We start from the raw sequence: 13,409 nt of genomic DNA, 5'->3' as shown, positions 1-13,409 counted from the left end.
CAAACATTAAAACAATCATGTTCAATAATAAATACATACAGAATTTATAAAAGAAGCAGCTGCTCTCAGTTTAGAGATGATAAAAGCAAGGAACAGTCTTCACCTGGTGCCTGAAAGATAGCAATAAAACACCAGGCAAATATGACTGAGCAAGACGTTCCATGACTGGGGAGCCACCAGAGAGAAGGCTCTTTCCCCAATTACTATCTGTCTAACCACTGAAGGCAGAAGCACATGAATAAGGGTCTCTGCTGTAGATCTTAATGGGTGGCTAGCTACCTATAGAAGCAACAGGGCTTTTTTTCAGCTGGAACGCGGTGGAACGGAGTTCTGGAACCTCTTAAAAATGGTCACATGGCTGGTGGCCCCGCCCCCTGATCTCCAGACAGAGGGGAGTTGAGATTGCCTTCCGCACTGGCAATCTCCCCTCTGCCTGGAGATCAGGGGGCGGGGCCACCAGCCATGTGACCATTTTCTCCGAGGGCAACCCACTGAGTTCCACCACCTCTTTTCCCAGAAAAAAAGCCCCGAAAGCAAGATTGCCCCAGATTTTTCTGGGAGGTCAAAGGCAACACTTTGAATTTTACTGAGAAATGAACAAGAAATCCGTTAAACTCTCACTTTCCACCATCTATTATTCAAACAGCCTGGAGACTTTTTCTTGATTCCTCAAGTCATGTTGATCTGCTGTTGTTGTCCATTTATGGTAATTAGAAACACTTTTTCAATAAAAGCCTCCCAAAGGCATCTTTCATTGTTTGGAGGACTGAGTTCATCATGACATTTCAACTGGGCTAACTAGTCAACACTGGCCTTACAGAGTTCATCAAAGAGCTTAGGAAATACTTCACTGGGAATAGAATTAGCTAAAGAAGCCGTTCACAGTCACAGAATGCAAGCCAGGGGATCGAAAATGGTTCCAATGATAGCAGGCACACAGTGGGGTTTTGTTTTTGTTTTTTGGCAACACTCACAAAAGGCTCTCTTCTGTGCCCTGCTGATTAATTGGTTGTGGAGTGTAAATAGCTCCCTAGTGTGTCATTATAGCTCAGGAACTGTTCCAAAATCCAAAATCTTTAAATCAGGCCATTGCAGGGGAGCTCTAGCTGCCAAAATCTATATGTTAGCACCCTCCCCACCCCAAGTGGTGGCAAGCTTACATAACAAAGGGAACGATTTATTCCTAATTATAGTTCATACCTTTCATTCGTGACTCTTCCCCCCCCCCGCCCCACACACACGCATTCCATTACTTCAAAGTTTAATATTATCAAGATGACACTTTGATTAGGGGGAAATTCCTGAATTGTTCCTCAAAGAAACAAAAGGGGGGAGTCTCCAGAGACCATTAGCTCTCAAAAGGGTCTGCCTTTGTTCATTTTTTTAAAAAAAGATCAGTCCTAGGAAAGATTCAGAATGTACAGATGAGGAGGCACGATCATAATATCTGGAAGTAGTAGAAAGGTAACAAATACAACCCCTGGGGGTACATAGCAAAAGGCCCATGTACAACCATGTACCTGCTTTTCACCAGCACCAGCCTGAACATTAAACTGCGGAAACAGAAAGGAAAAGCATACTTAACTGTGTCCTTATGGACAGAAAAACCTGGCTTAGGGTTTAAGTAACAAGGGTTAGGGTTTAGGTTTAGTTCACTCCTTGTACTAGCCGGTCTGTTTCTTTGTCTGCTCTCTGGCCTCCTACTCCTTTTGCATACTTCTCCAAAGGAATCTACTGAGTCTCAGAACTGAGCACATCATTTGATGCCAAATATGCTCCTAGTTCTTGAACTGGCTTTCTAGCTTCTGGTGTTGCATCGGCCATGACAATTCAACTCGCCCCAGCATCGTCCGGGCAGAGTCTACTGACTCACCGTCCAACTCACCTTGGCTGGTGATTCCTCAGTTCCTTCTCCCCCAGTTCTCCCTCTTCCTCGCCATTCTCCTTCTCCACTGATTCGTAAGTTGACAGTGCTTTATGCCGCATCTTGTGCCGTCTGTGAGGTTCTTCACAGCCCTCTCCTTTAGAGCCTGGATCTCCTTCCCGATTCCCAGGCCTGGATCCTCCTCGGTGTCGTGAACGGCGCTCCATCTTGGTGCCATTGACTGTGCCATTGCCTTCTTTTGCTTGCCGCTCAGTCGAGTGCCGGTGACTGCGGTGGCGCCTGTGTTCCTTTTCAGCTCCCTCCTCCACTGAACCGCGGCGGTGATGCCGTCTAACCCCCTCCTGGGTTTTGTTGCGCCCTTCTTTGCCACCACCCTCACCCTCTTTGCTCCGGCTCCTGTGAGGCCGGTGGCGTTCCTCCTTATTGTTTGTGCCAGATTCCCCGTTCTCTTCCTTCGGCACATTGCTCTTCTCCTGCTCTCCGGCCCTGTCTTTTTCTCTGTGCCGATGGTGCTTCCGGGGACCCTCTGTGCTCTCAGCAGCACCTGTCTTTACCTGCTCTGCTGATTCCTGCACATCAGTGGGGCTTAGCTTACTGCCATTGTTGTTGTGGCCTTCGCTGCTCCTTGGCTCAACCACCAGGGGCCGATCCAAATGAGTTTTCATGTCTGGACGAATGTGGAGGGTGGTAGCATAGCGCACCCTATCCTCTGGATCTAGTTCATTATATAGTGCTTCACAGCTGGTCCGGAAATTGTGCATACGAATTTGGCTGGTCCTCTGCTCCCACACAGATTTTGATTTGGAGGCATTCTGCTGTTTGCTACAGAAGAGAGGAAGGAACAGGGGGATGGGAGGTAGGGGGAGGAAGGGGAGCAGAGGACAAAGATTGTTACCATTTAATCAATGAAATGATGACAGCTTTCAGAACTGCCAAATCTAGCCAAAATAAACACAAGAACAATGATGGGATGGCCAGTTGAATACACAAGAGGAGGTGAAGTCGGTGGGAAAATCACAAATATTGGTTTTCTGCCCCTCTGTGTTCCTGGTGCTGTGCACTTATTTGACTTTGAAAAATCAGTTCGTTGAGGGGGATGCCAAATTTCACAACTAAGGGTCCCCCACCTCTATACCAACGTCACCAGCATTCCATCACTCATTCCAACCAATCCAAGGACTGTACTCCCCTCTCCGTATCATGCCTTCTTGTCACAAGGATAAACCAGGGAGAAAATAAGGTGGGCTTAAGCAAGAGACATTTAGAAAAAAAATCAATCAACTTGAATCAACACGCAAAATTGAAGGAAACCTCACACGCTGCATTCTGGCACTGACTTTCCTGACCTCCATCACCGGTGTTCCAAATTGTCCATCCCATTTGAACATGAGCAGGGGGTTGCTTTGAAAAAACACAAGGTGAAGACCTGATTCTGCTTACACACAGAGATAGGAGAGCCACCAGGGCTGAGGTCAGGGCCAAGGCTCACAGCCCAGTAGAGGGGATGAAGCCATTGGGTCACTCTCCCATTTCCTAAAGGGAGAAGTGCCTGGAGGTGGTGGAGAGAGCAGAAGGAGACCCAGTTTGGTGTAGTGGTTAAGAGCTTGGGACTCTAATCTGGAGGGCTGGGTTTGATTCCCCACTCCTCCACTTGAAGCCAGGTGGGTGACCTTGGGCTAGTCACAGCTCTTTCAGAGCTCTCTCAGCCCCACCCCACCTCACAGGGTGTTTTGTTGCGGGGATAATAATGACATACTTTGTAAACCGCTCTGAGTGGGCATTAAATTGTCCTGAAGGGTGGTGTATAAATTGAATGTTGTTATTGTTATTATTGTTGTTGTTGTTATTATTAAAGAGAATAATGCTTTGCTTCTTCCTCCAGGCATCCTTCCCCACTGATTCAGTTTCCTGCAATAGTGCAGTGACACTTCCTTGCTCCTTTTACTGCAAGTGGGAAGCAAAGGCAGTCATTAGAGGAACAGAGCCACAACTGGTTAAAAAAAAATGTGGCTACAATTGGGAGGGGGAGAAGGGAATGTCAGGGGTGGTACTCATGGGTGTCCTTAGCTCAAGAGCCAAAAAACCTTGCAGCCTGTACTGGAAACAGTTCCTATGAAGCATCTATCAAGGAACCAAATGGAAGGGGCTGATAATGTGGCAACCTTTACATGGCAAGGAACCACTTCACTGGCTGCTCAGTAGTGTTGTACATTTGCTACTGGAGATGGGTGGGAAGAAGGCATGGCTAACATCTGGGCATCACTCCCAAGACCTGTGCCAGAGGACTTTTTTAGAAAGTTAATTATGAGACACCCTGAATTAAAGTGTGCTGAGGACTCCAGTCCCCGTTGTGTTCAAGGTCGGTTGTGTTTCTTGGAAATGGAGGTTTACACTTTTTCCTGCTGTCAGGGTGAAGCATGCTCTTTGAAGGAACAGAAGGCAAAGGAAAATAAATATGATCTTTTAAGGACCTCGAACTAAAACCTTTCTGATTTGCTAACAATTTTCTTTTTCTTTAAGAAAATCAGGGGAAGATGATTTTAGAATTTTGTTTAGGCTCATGCACAGCAGTCAGTATTCAGACTTACAGAAGCTAAATTACAAGTTAAATGCCCTTGCAATAAAGGTAAAGGTAGTCCCCTGCGCAAGCACCGAGTCATTACCGGCCCATGGAGGGACGTTGCATCACATTTTCTCGGCAGACTTTTTACAGCGTGGTTTGCTAATGCCTTCCCTAGTCATCTACACTTTACCCCCAGGAAACTGGGTACTCATTTTACCAACCTCAGAAGGATGGAAGGCTGAGTCAACCTTGAGCCAGTTATCTGAACCCAGCTTCCGCCAGGATCAAACTCAGGTCGTGAGCAGAGCTTGGGCTGCAGTACTGCAGCTTACCACTCTGTGCCACAGGGCTTCTTGCCCTTGCAATAACAACCAGTTATCTTTTTCTTCAGGTTTTGTGTAAGCTAAGACTCTGGGCACAGAGAAAATCTTCCATCAAAGTCCAGATTTGTAGCTTGCATAAAACTGTAGCTCAGTGCCAGAAGATATGTTTTGCATTCAGAAAATCCTAGGTTTTATCCACCATCTCATGATGGTATTACTAGATCCCTGACTAAAATACGGAGGTTCAACTCTAGTATGTCAGCTGAGGCTTCCCCTTCAGAGAAACTACCTGGCCATAGATATTCATGTTCTGAACATATCCATGGCCAGATTACTGTAAAGCATTCTGCGCTGGGCTGCCTCTGCAATATTTGTTGTGTGGTATAAGTTACGGAGAGGTAATTTTGCCAGCTGGAAAGGAACTGCGCTGGCTGTTCATCAATTCACCTGACAGCAAAATCGAAAGGCCTGGCTGTTGCTTTTACAGCCCTAAATTGTCTTGATCCAAGGTACTTAAATTACTATTTGAACTAAGGTTATCTACGGAGGCCCAGCCCAAATGCCTTCATCTTCAGAAGAAAGGCAGATAGCCATTAGAGACGAAGATTTCTCTGCCATGGCAGATTCACAGTGAAAACTCCCTCTCCTGGACGAGTGCCAAGCTTGTTAATTTTCTAGCACATGGTGAAGATTTTTCCTTTTTCTTAAGCTTTTTGCTATTTTTTAATATCTCCCTCTGGATGGTGCCATCCAAAACAGTTACCCCCACCCCCACCCCATTGACTTCAATGTAACTCTGCTTAGGACTAAAATTGCCTCCTATGTGGACTTTAAATGTCTTACTGCTGATCTTTGCTACTATCAATATTTTAATATTATTGCTCATTGGATTTTTTTGTTTTACTATTGGTCTTGCTAATTGCAATAGATTGGTGTTTTTCGTTGTTTTAATTAGGTGGAAGCTAGCCTCCGTAGCAGGTCTAGCTACTGGGGGTGGATGGGGGCATAATAAATATTCAAAATGAATGGTTCAATGGCATTCAAGTAGCAGGGCAGTTAGAGAGATCCTGCCTGATGCCCTGAAGAGCCATTGCCAGTCAGAGAACAACAGAATGACAAGTCATCAAAGGTGGCTTCTTATACCCACATAATCCCTTACGAAAGGATCATAACCTGCATGGGCTAGTCCACACATGTAGCAGAACGATGTTGCAGAATGGACTGTACTTCAGATTGCAGGTGAGGGATTACAGAAACTTCCTTTACATTAATAATTCACTATAAGTGAAAAACTATCACAGAATGTAAAGGGTTGTGCCGGAATTTTTCTCCCTGATCTGCTCATTATTTTTTTGTTTAGGGATGTTTTACATAGAGAAGTGTAAAAATATGAGTTTTCCCACCTGCAGTCTGAAGTGGAGCAGCCCATTCTACCATCTCCGAATTCTACCACCTCATCCTGTTGCGGTTGTAGACCAGGGCTATCTCAGGAGAAAGGAAAAGACAAAAAAAGAAGAAAACGCCCTTGGTATTTTGTGTGTGTGTGTGAGAGAGAGAGAGACAGCAGGTCACCCATGTGAGCTATTGTTGCTTTCTGCCAATGCATAACTAGCATTCATTCAAATCAAAGGAAATTTTGCTCCTGACTTCAGCAAACACTCTAGTGCATAATATATTATTCATATTCTCTCTTGCGACATAACAGGTGGCAACATTCAAACAGGTCACAGATACACAAACATCAAAATGCGACATTCATAGATTAGAGACAGCAAGAGTAAATGCATTTAGTAAGGAATGAATCAATTGCCAACCTTAGGAAATGCCACAAACATTTTCATTTTGGACTAATGCAATCGTTCTCCATTGCCCTAAACCCCACTGGCAGTCCGTGGAGCAGCTTTGGACTCAAAAGCAACATTTTAACCTGCCCATTACTGGTCTTATCATATTTTTAATCTCAGGGAGATAAAAAGTTTAGTCATTCTCATGAGAAAAATATTTTTGAAAACTGAGATGCTCCATACTTTTAACATGACATGTCTCTTTTGGACATTATATGTTGACACCAAAATTGGCAAGTCTTTTCTGCTAAAAGGCCTGAAGTCTATTATGTAGCCTGGCCACCTCTGAAAGGGTTAGATTGCTCAGCTAAATATACTTTTAGCCTCAGGCCCACTGGCTGAAATACCGAATCGCATTCAAAATTTTAATGAACAATAGACAAAATTAAAACTAACAACGCAGTGTACAAGGTTCACCTTTGCCTCAGTCCACATGACCCAGAAAATGGCTACCACTTCCTCCTCCTCCCTCTCCTCCTCCTGAGTTGTCCTGGCCCTATCCAAGACCTGCTATCATCCTTGGGCTCTCTGAGAGGAGACGGTGTTTATTGCCACTCCACTTATCCTTTCTCTGCTGTTTTCACAGAGTCTGCAGAGGAGTCCTCAGCCTTCTCCTGCTGGGGTTTAAACACACAGGCACTGAAAACCTCTCTCAAGTCCTCCACCTCTAGCATCCTCACTGCTACATAGTTTGGGAGCAACGGATCTGAAGGACTGTCTACTCCCTTATGAACTTACCCAACCACAATGGCCATCTTCAAAGACTCTGGTTCAGGTACCCTCACCTCCTGAGATGAGGCAGGTGGCAGCCTGGAAGAGGATCTTCCAGGCACCAAAATTCTGTTTCTCCAGGGAGATTCATCTATCCCCTCCTATTCTTATCTTCAGCCAGTGGATGAAGACTTTTTTGTTTCGTGTGATGTTCCCTCAGTGATCTCTCCTTCCTATCCAATGCTCTTTTTTTTTGTCTTTGTATGTATTTTAGTTGCTTTAATGATGTGTTGTTGTTCTTTTTGGATGGTTTTAATGGTTTTAAAATGTTATTTTATTATGTATGTACACTGGCTGGGCATCTTTTCCTTTAGGGCGCTCCAGCTGACCCAGCAAATGTGGCAGTGGAATTTCCATCATTTTGGTCAGGCCCTGCCCCACAGCTTGCCTCCAAGCAAGCAACAGCTTGCCTTCGTGCTGTTGGGGTTCCCAGACACAGAGTCATCGGGGGGTGGGCTGCCGTTCAGTCCTCGGGTGACGTCAACCCAGAAGGCAAGTTTCAAACATGAAGATAAAACCAACAAGGTCCTGCCCACCAATTTACAATTTAACAAGCTTCTCATATTCAGAAACTCTCCCCAATTAACTTCCATGGTTTCAAGTTTCACATACAGTACAGTGAAGAGTCACAGCACATTGAAAACAGATGTTTTGTGGACTAGAAACCATGTCCACAGAAGCTTTTGCCGCCGTGGATGCATTTTTCTTCAAGGTGACACAAGACTCTTTGTGGGCTTTGCTGCAACAGACTCACACTGCTGCCCCTCTGGAATATACTGCAGGAAAAGCTCTTAGGGCCAAGCTACACGTGACAAATGACACTTGCCTGGCAAGTGAACAGACTCGCGTGTATTCCTCCCTATTCACTTGCCATTCACTTGCCTGGCAAGTGAACAGACTCAGGGCCAAGCTACACGTGACAAATGACACTTGCCTGGCAAGTGAACAGACTCAGGGCCAAGCTACACGTGACAAATGACACTTGCCTGGCAAGTGAACAGACTCGCGTGTATTCCTCCCTATTCACTTGCCATTCACTTGCCTGGCAAGTGAACAGACTCAGGGCCAAGCTACACGTGACAAATGACACTTGCCTGGCAAGTGAACAGACTCAGGGCCAAGCTACACGTGACAAATGACACTTGCCTGGCAAGTGAACAGACTCGCGTGTATTCCTCCCTATTCACTTGCCATTCACTTGCCTGGCAAGTGAACAGACTCAGGGCCAAGCTACACGTGACAAATGACACTTGCCTGGCAAGTGAACAGACTCGCGTGTATTCCTCCCTATTCACTTGCCATTCACTTGCCTGGCAAGTGAACAGACTCAGGGCCAAGCTACACGTGACAAATGACACTTGCCTGGCAAGTGAACAGACTCGCGTGTATTCCTCCCTATTCACTTGCCATTCACTTGCCTGGCAAGTGAACAGACTCAGGGCCAAGCTACACGTGACGAATGACACTTGCCTGGCAAGTGAACAGACTCGCGTGTATTCCTCCCTATTCACTTGCCATTCACTTGCCTGGCAAGTGAACAGACTCAGGGCCAAGCTACACGTGACGAATGACACTTGCCTGGCAAGTGAACAGATTCGCGTGTATTCCTCCCTATTCACTTGCCATTCACTTGCCTGGCAAGTGAACAGACTCAGGGCCAAGCTACACGTGACGAATGACACTTGAACGGCAAGTGTATTTCTCCCTGTTCACTTGCCCTCCACTCAATCCACTTGCCGTTCAAGTGTCATTCGTCATGTGTAGCTTGGCCCTCACGTGTATTCCTCCCTGTTCACTTGTCATTCACTTGATCAAGTGGAGAGCAAGTGAATGGCAAGTGAACAGGGAGGAATACACGTGAGTCTGTTCACTTGCCAGGCAAGTGTCATTTGTAGCTTGGTCCTTAGTCTGCTGACAGCGCCTTCCTTGCTGTTTTAATTGATTTTCAAATATGTTAAGAGGACACATTTGCTACTTAAAAGACAATCAACTCAGAGGTGCAAAGTGGTCTCCTTGTGTTTGGATGCTGGAGCACTATAAATGAAATCAGGCTGCTCTTAAGAGCGCAAATGGGAACTCGCAATAGGATAATAATTCAGGTATTAACAATTCAATTTTACATTCTTTGCATCCTCCAAAGGAATCATAAGGCTACAGGATGATAATGTTTTGCAGGACCTGTAAATACCCCAGCCACACGAGTAACAGTGTAGGAGTGGCTAATGCTGTTGCATTGTGGACTCTTTCCATGTTGTTTCTACCATTGGCTACTGGGGAAGCACAAGGTCCTAAGTACATTATCAGTGCAATCCTAAACAGAGTTACTCCAATCTAAGCATATTGTAATCAATGTGCTGAGACTGGAATAATTTTTCTTAGGATTGCACTGTATACTGGCATTAGTTCTAGTATAGTGTAGCATTGTAACTGGACCAAAAAGTGTTTTGATCATTTAGGGAAGGTGCTATATAAATGCAATGTGTTATTAACTTTGTTACTGTCTTAACACCTGTCCGGTGCTATATATTATTTTGAAGTAATAAGGAACATGAATATTCTAGGGATGAGAACGCCTTTCAGAAACTGGAGTTTGCTATTTTTGCTGGATGTGATCTAAGAAGAACCTTATCTATCCCACTCTCCAACACATAGTCCTGTTTTAAACGTTACCATATTAAACTATTTGCTGAACAAACACTCTTCTACAAACCCCAATTGGTCTGTTCAAACTATACCATTCCAGTGCCCCTGCTTTGCAACCTTGGTATACAACTCAGCAAGTAACTCAGAGGAACTGCTTGGGACACCTGAGGTTGTGGCCAAATGACACAGTCATAACATCTTCTGGCTTGACAGCAGTGATGAAGCAACCACATCGTGATTTGGAAAGCAAAGTGGGTGGTAGATGGTGAGGGCATAACAAAGGAGGAATCAGGGTTGAAGTGGTTACCTTGAATTCCTGACCTGCAGTTTCTGGGTACCCAGGCCTTAAACTAAGCCTCCCAGAACAGTGTTACATAGTTAAGTGATGGACAATTTCAGAATATAGGTGAAAAAACTTCAATACTTTGGGAAATCGGGCACTCTCTGCTCATAGGAAACCAACTTAGAACTCTGTTCCCCAATTCACTTGGGACTGCCTCTGCCAGTTAGCCGCCTATTTCTTCTCCCTAACTGATCCCCATCATAGAAGGGCACTAATGCTGGCCAGATTCAACATACTGCCTTCGGCCATTTTCATTGGGAGATGCCAAGGGACCCCTTACGGACTCAGAAAATGCCCTTGTGGCCTGGGCGTCATTGAATCTGTTTCCCATGTTCTATTATACTGTTTATTTTATTCTAAGATCCGAGACAAACTTTTGAGCTCCCTTCTTTATTCATGGTGCGGCCTTTCTGATAATGTCAAGGTCCAGCGATTACTATCTGGTCACAACTTTTCTATAACCTCTAACGTGGCTAGTTTTCTTCAATCTGCAATCTGTATCAAGGAAGCTATCAACTAATTTTAATGTACCTTTTTTCACTCTGACATGCCGATAAAGGTTGTGTGTGTGTGTGTGTGTGTGTGTGTGTGTGTGTGTGTGTGTGTGAGTGACTAAGTTAGAACTCTTCTTCTTGTCATGTAAGTTTTCATTTTTAATTGTAGGCATTAGAGCCTAGCAGCCCAAAGTCAACTAGGAAAATGGCTTTAGAGCGGGAGGGTGCTGAGGTGGCTTAACCCTGCCCCCTCAAATTGGCAAGCACAATCTGCAGGGCATTTAACTGAACCTCTCTCTTCGCAGCACACTCCACAACAAGCCTGATCAGCGGCAGAGATCCAGCCACCCATGACGAAGGTCAGGAAGTGGCTCAAATGCCTCTTAGCTCCCCCCTACCAGCCATATGTCCCCAAACACAAACTGAATCCCAACTGCGTCCAAGCAATTAATTCCCTAGATGTTGCACAAAAAAACATCCTTCCACTGGATCTAGGACATTTGAAAATATAACAGAGCTTGCTGAGTGAAAAGAAGGCAATCCCTGCCGGCCGTACTTCAATTCTCAGGGAGAACAGAGGGTCAGCTTCATGTTGGCCTTCATACAGCCAGACACACTGCTGGCTTAAAAGAGAATCCATGAGCAGACTCCACAATAGACAGCTTCATAACTTGATATGCACTGTAATGATTCCTGAGGCAGCCTTGCTGTACAACTGCTTTTGGGTAGAAAAACCAAAGCCAGAGGTTCGACTGGTGGGGTGGGGTGAGAAGGGAAAAGAAAACCATCTGACCAGACCAACTGGGGTCAACAGAAGCCACAAAACAAGAGCACAAAGGGCAAGAGGGGGACTAAAGCAAAATGCACAAAGTGCATGCAAGCGCATGAAGGGGGAGGGGGGAAATGGAAAGCCCAAAAGTCACACAACTGAGTTGCTTTATGAGCAACTCGCTAGCATTACAAGGTAATGCCGTCCACTTTCTACTCCAGCGAGTTTTCCACAATAAAGTGAATGACTTGAGCAACAGTATGTACAAGGAGAGGGGAGAAACTAATTCTGTACGTATGTCAATCACCAATCTTATGTACTGAATATTGTATACAGAGGGCAACTCACGGTGAATTTACGCTGGAGACTGACGAGCTGCGAGATACAGTACCTCGAGTTTGCTTTACAAAACTGCACATGCAGGAAACAAAAGAACAAAAAAACAAAAAGTGAGAAGAAAACAGCCCCCCAGGAGAATAAGCTAAGAGACATCAAGAAGAGACTCGGACGGGAGGCTGGAACGTGCATCTCCACTGGAGCCCAGGCAAGCTTCAGGAAAGGTGGCAGCACAGAGCCATCATCTGCTAGTTAAAAGGGGAAAATATCAAACCAAAGCAAAACACCAAAACTATACAAAAGTAGACTCCAAACCATAAAGATATCAATATATTATGATTTTATATTTATGTCTCTCCATTTTAAAAATCATCATCATCATACATCCCTGACGATGGAATTACAGTAGTAAGTTCAAGTAAAGGTACTAGTATACTCTCCGATAGTTCTACAACATAGGATAATGATTTCTGGTTGCTGCTCTATCATGGAACTATAAATAAAGAAACTAGCAGGGACAACAAAAATACAATTAAATGGATATAATCTAAATGAGAAAAGGTTGTGTTTTTTTACAGTTACCTAGCCAGGTTTTTCCCTGGGAAACTCCAAAACAGACAATCCTTCACCTTCTCTAGATAGGTAACTATTACAGATACCAATCTCTCTTTGATTTAAGCTAGTAAATGGCCCAATCATCATAGCTGTAGCTAACGATCTGCAGGCTTTCCCATCTTGACTTGATTCTGCTGTTTGGCCTACCGAAGGAAAATCTCACTAAAGCGGGATTGTTGAGTCAGCAGCTGCTGATTTCCTCTGCTAAAGCAGACCAAAATTGGCTCCAGGGTAGGAAGAAGGGCGAGACTTTTCCTTCCAAAAGTCTGATTCTGAGTGATTGAAAGTAGAGATGCTCAAAGTCTGAAACACTCACTAGCAACAAGCAGGAAAAATAAGCAACATCACCTTTCATCTTCTGGTCTGAGATAAGCAGACTGGCTTGAGGAGGGAGGAGTAGCAGAGTTCACTTTGGTCTCCTAGGTCAGATTGTCCTAACAACCTGACCCCAGAAACTCACCTGCTGCCCATTTTGAGATGACTCTTTCTTCATCAGCAGCTGCTGAGGTCAGAATGTACACAAAGCAAACTGGCCCGAGATAGGTGGAGACGCCAAATCCACCATAGTCTCCCTCATTACACCATCCGCCAAGCCAGCCCCAGAATGTTACTTGCTCCTTATTTTGGCATCAGCGCTACTATTTGCTGCTGCTAAATACACCCAGTACTTCCAGTATTTCACTAAAATGGTAGGTGTTAATTGATCTTCCTGAACTACATCAAATAATACTGTACCCACAACTCCAAACTAGTCTGGGCTAATTTTGGATGGTGGTATCAAATCTTGGCCATAATGCTTTTGTTCCTATAACCTAAAGTGCCC

The 13,409-nt window shown here is 44.8% G+C and overlaps 1 protein-coding gene across 1 annotated transcript in view; it reads right to left on the bottom strand.

Annotated features, from left to right (window-relative positions):
• Positions 1 to 13,409, bottom strand: part of CACNA1B (calcium voltage-gated channel subunit alpha1 B) — a 443,389-nt gene that overhangs the window by 101,604 nt on the left and 328,376 nt on the right. The window contains exons 19-20 of the mRNA XM_054997363.1: positions 11,984 to 12,046; positions 1,886 to 2,707 (exon numbers count right to left, since the gene is read on the bottom strand). Of these exons, the coding sequence (XP_054853338.1) occupies positions 1,886 to 2,707; positions 11,984 to 12,046 (885 nt within the window). The remainder of the gene's footprint in view (positions 1 to 1,885; positions 2,708 to 11,983; positions 12,047 to 13,409) is intronic.

This window comes from Eublepharis macularius, chromosome 14 (assembly GCF_028583425.1).
Source record: "Eublepharis macularius isolate TG4126 chromosome 14, MPM_Emac_v1.0, whole genome shotgun sequence".
NCBI lineage: Eukaryota > Metazoa > Chordata > Lepidosauria > Squamata > Eublepharidae > Eublepharis > Eublepharis macularius.
This window is presented reverse-complemented; position numbering and strand designations above follow the sequence as displayed.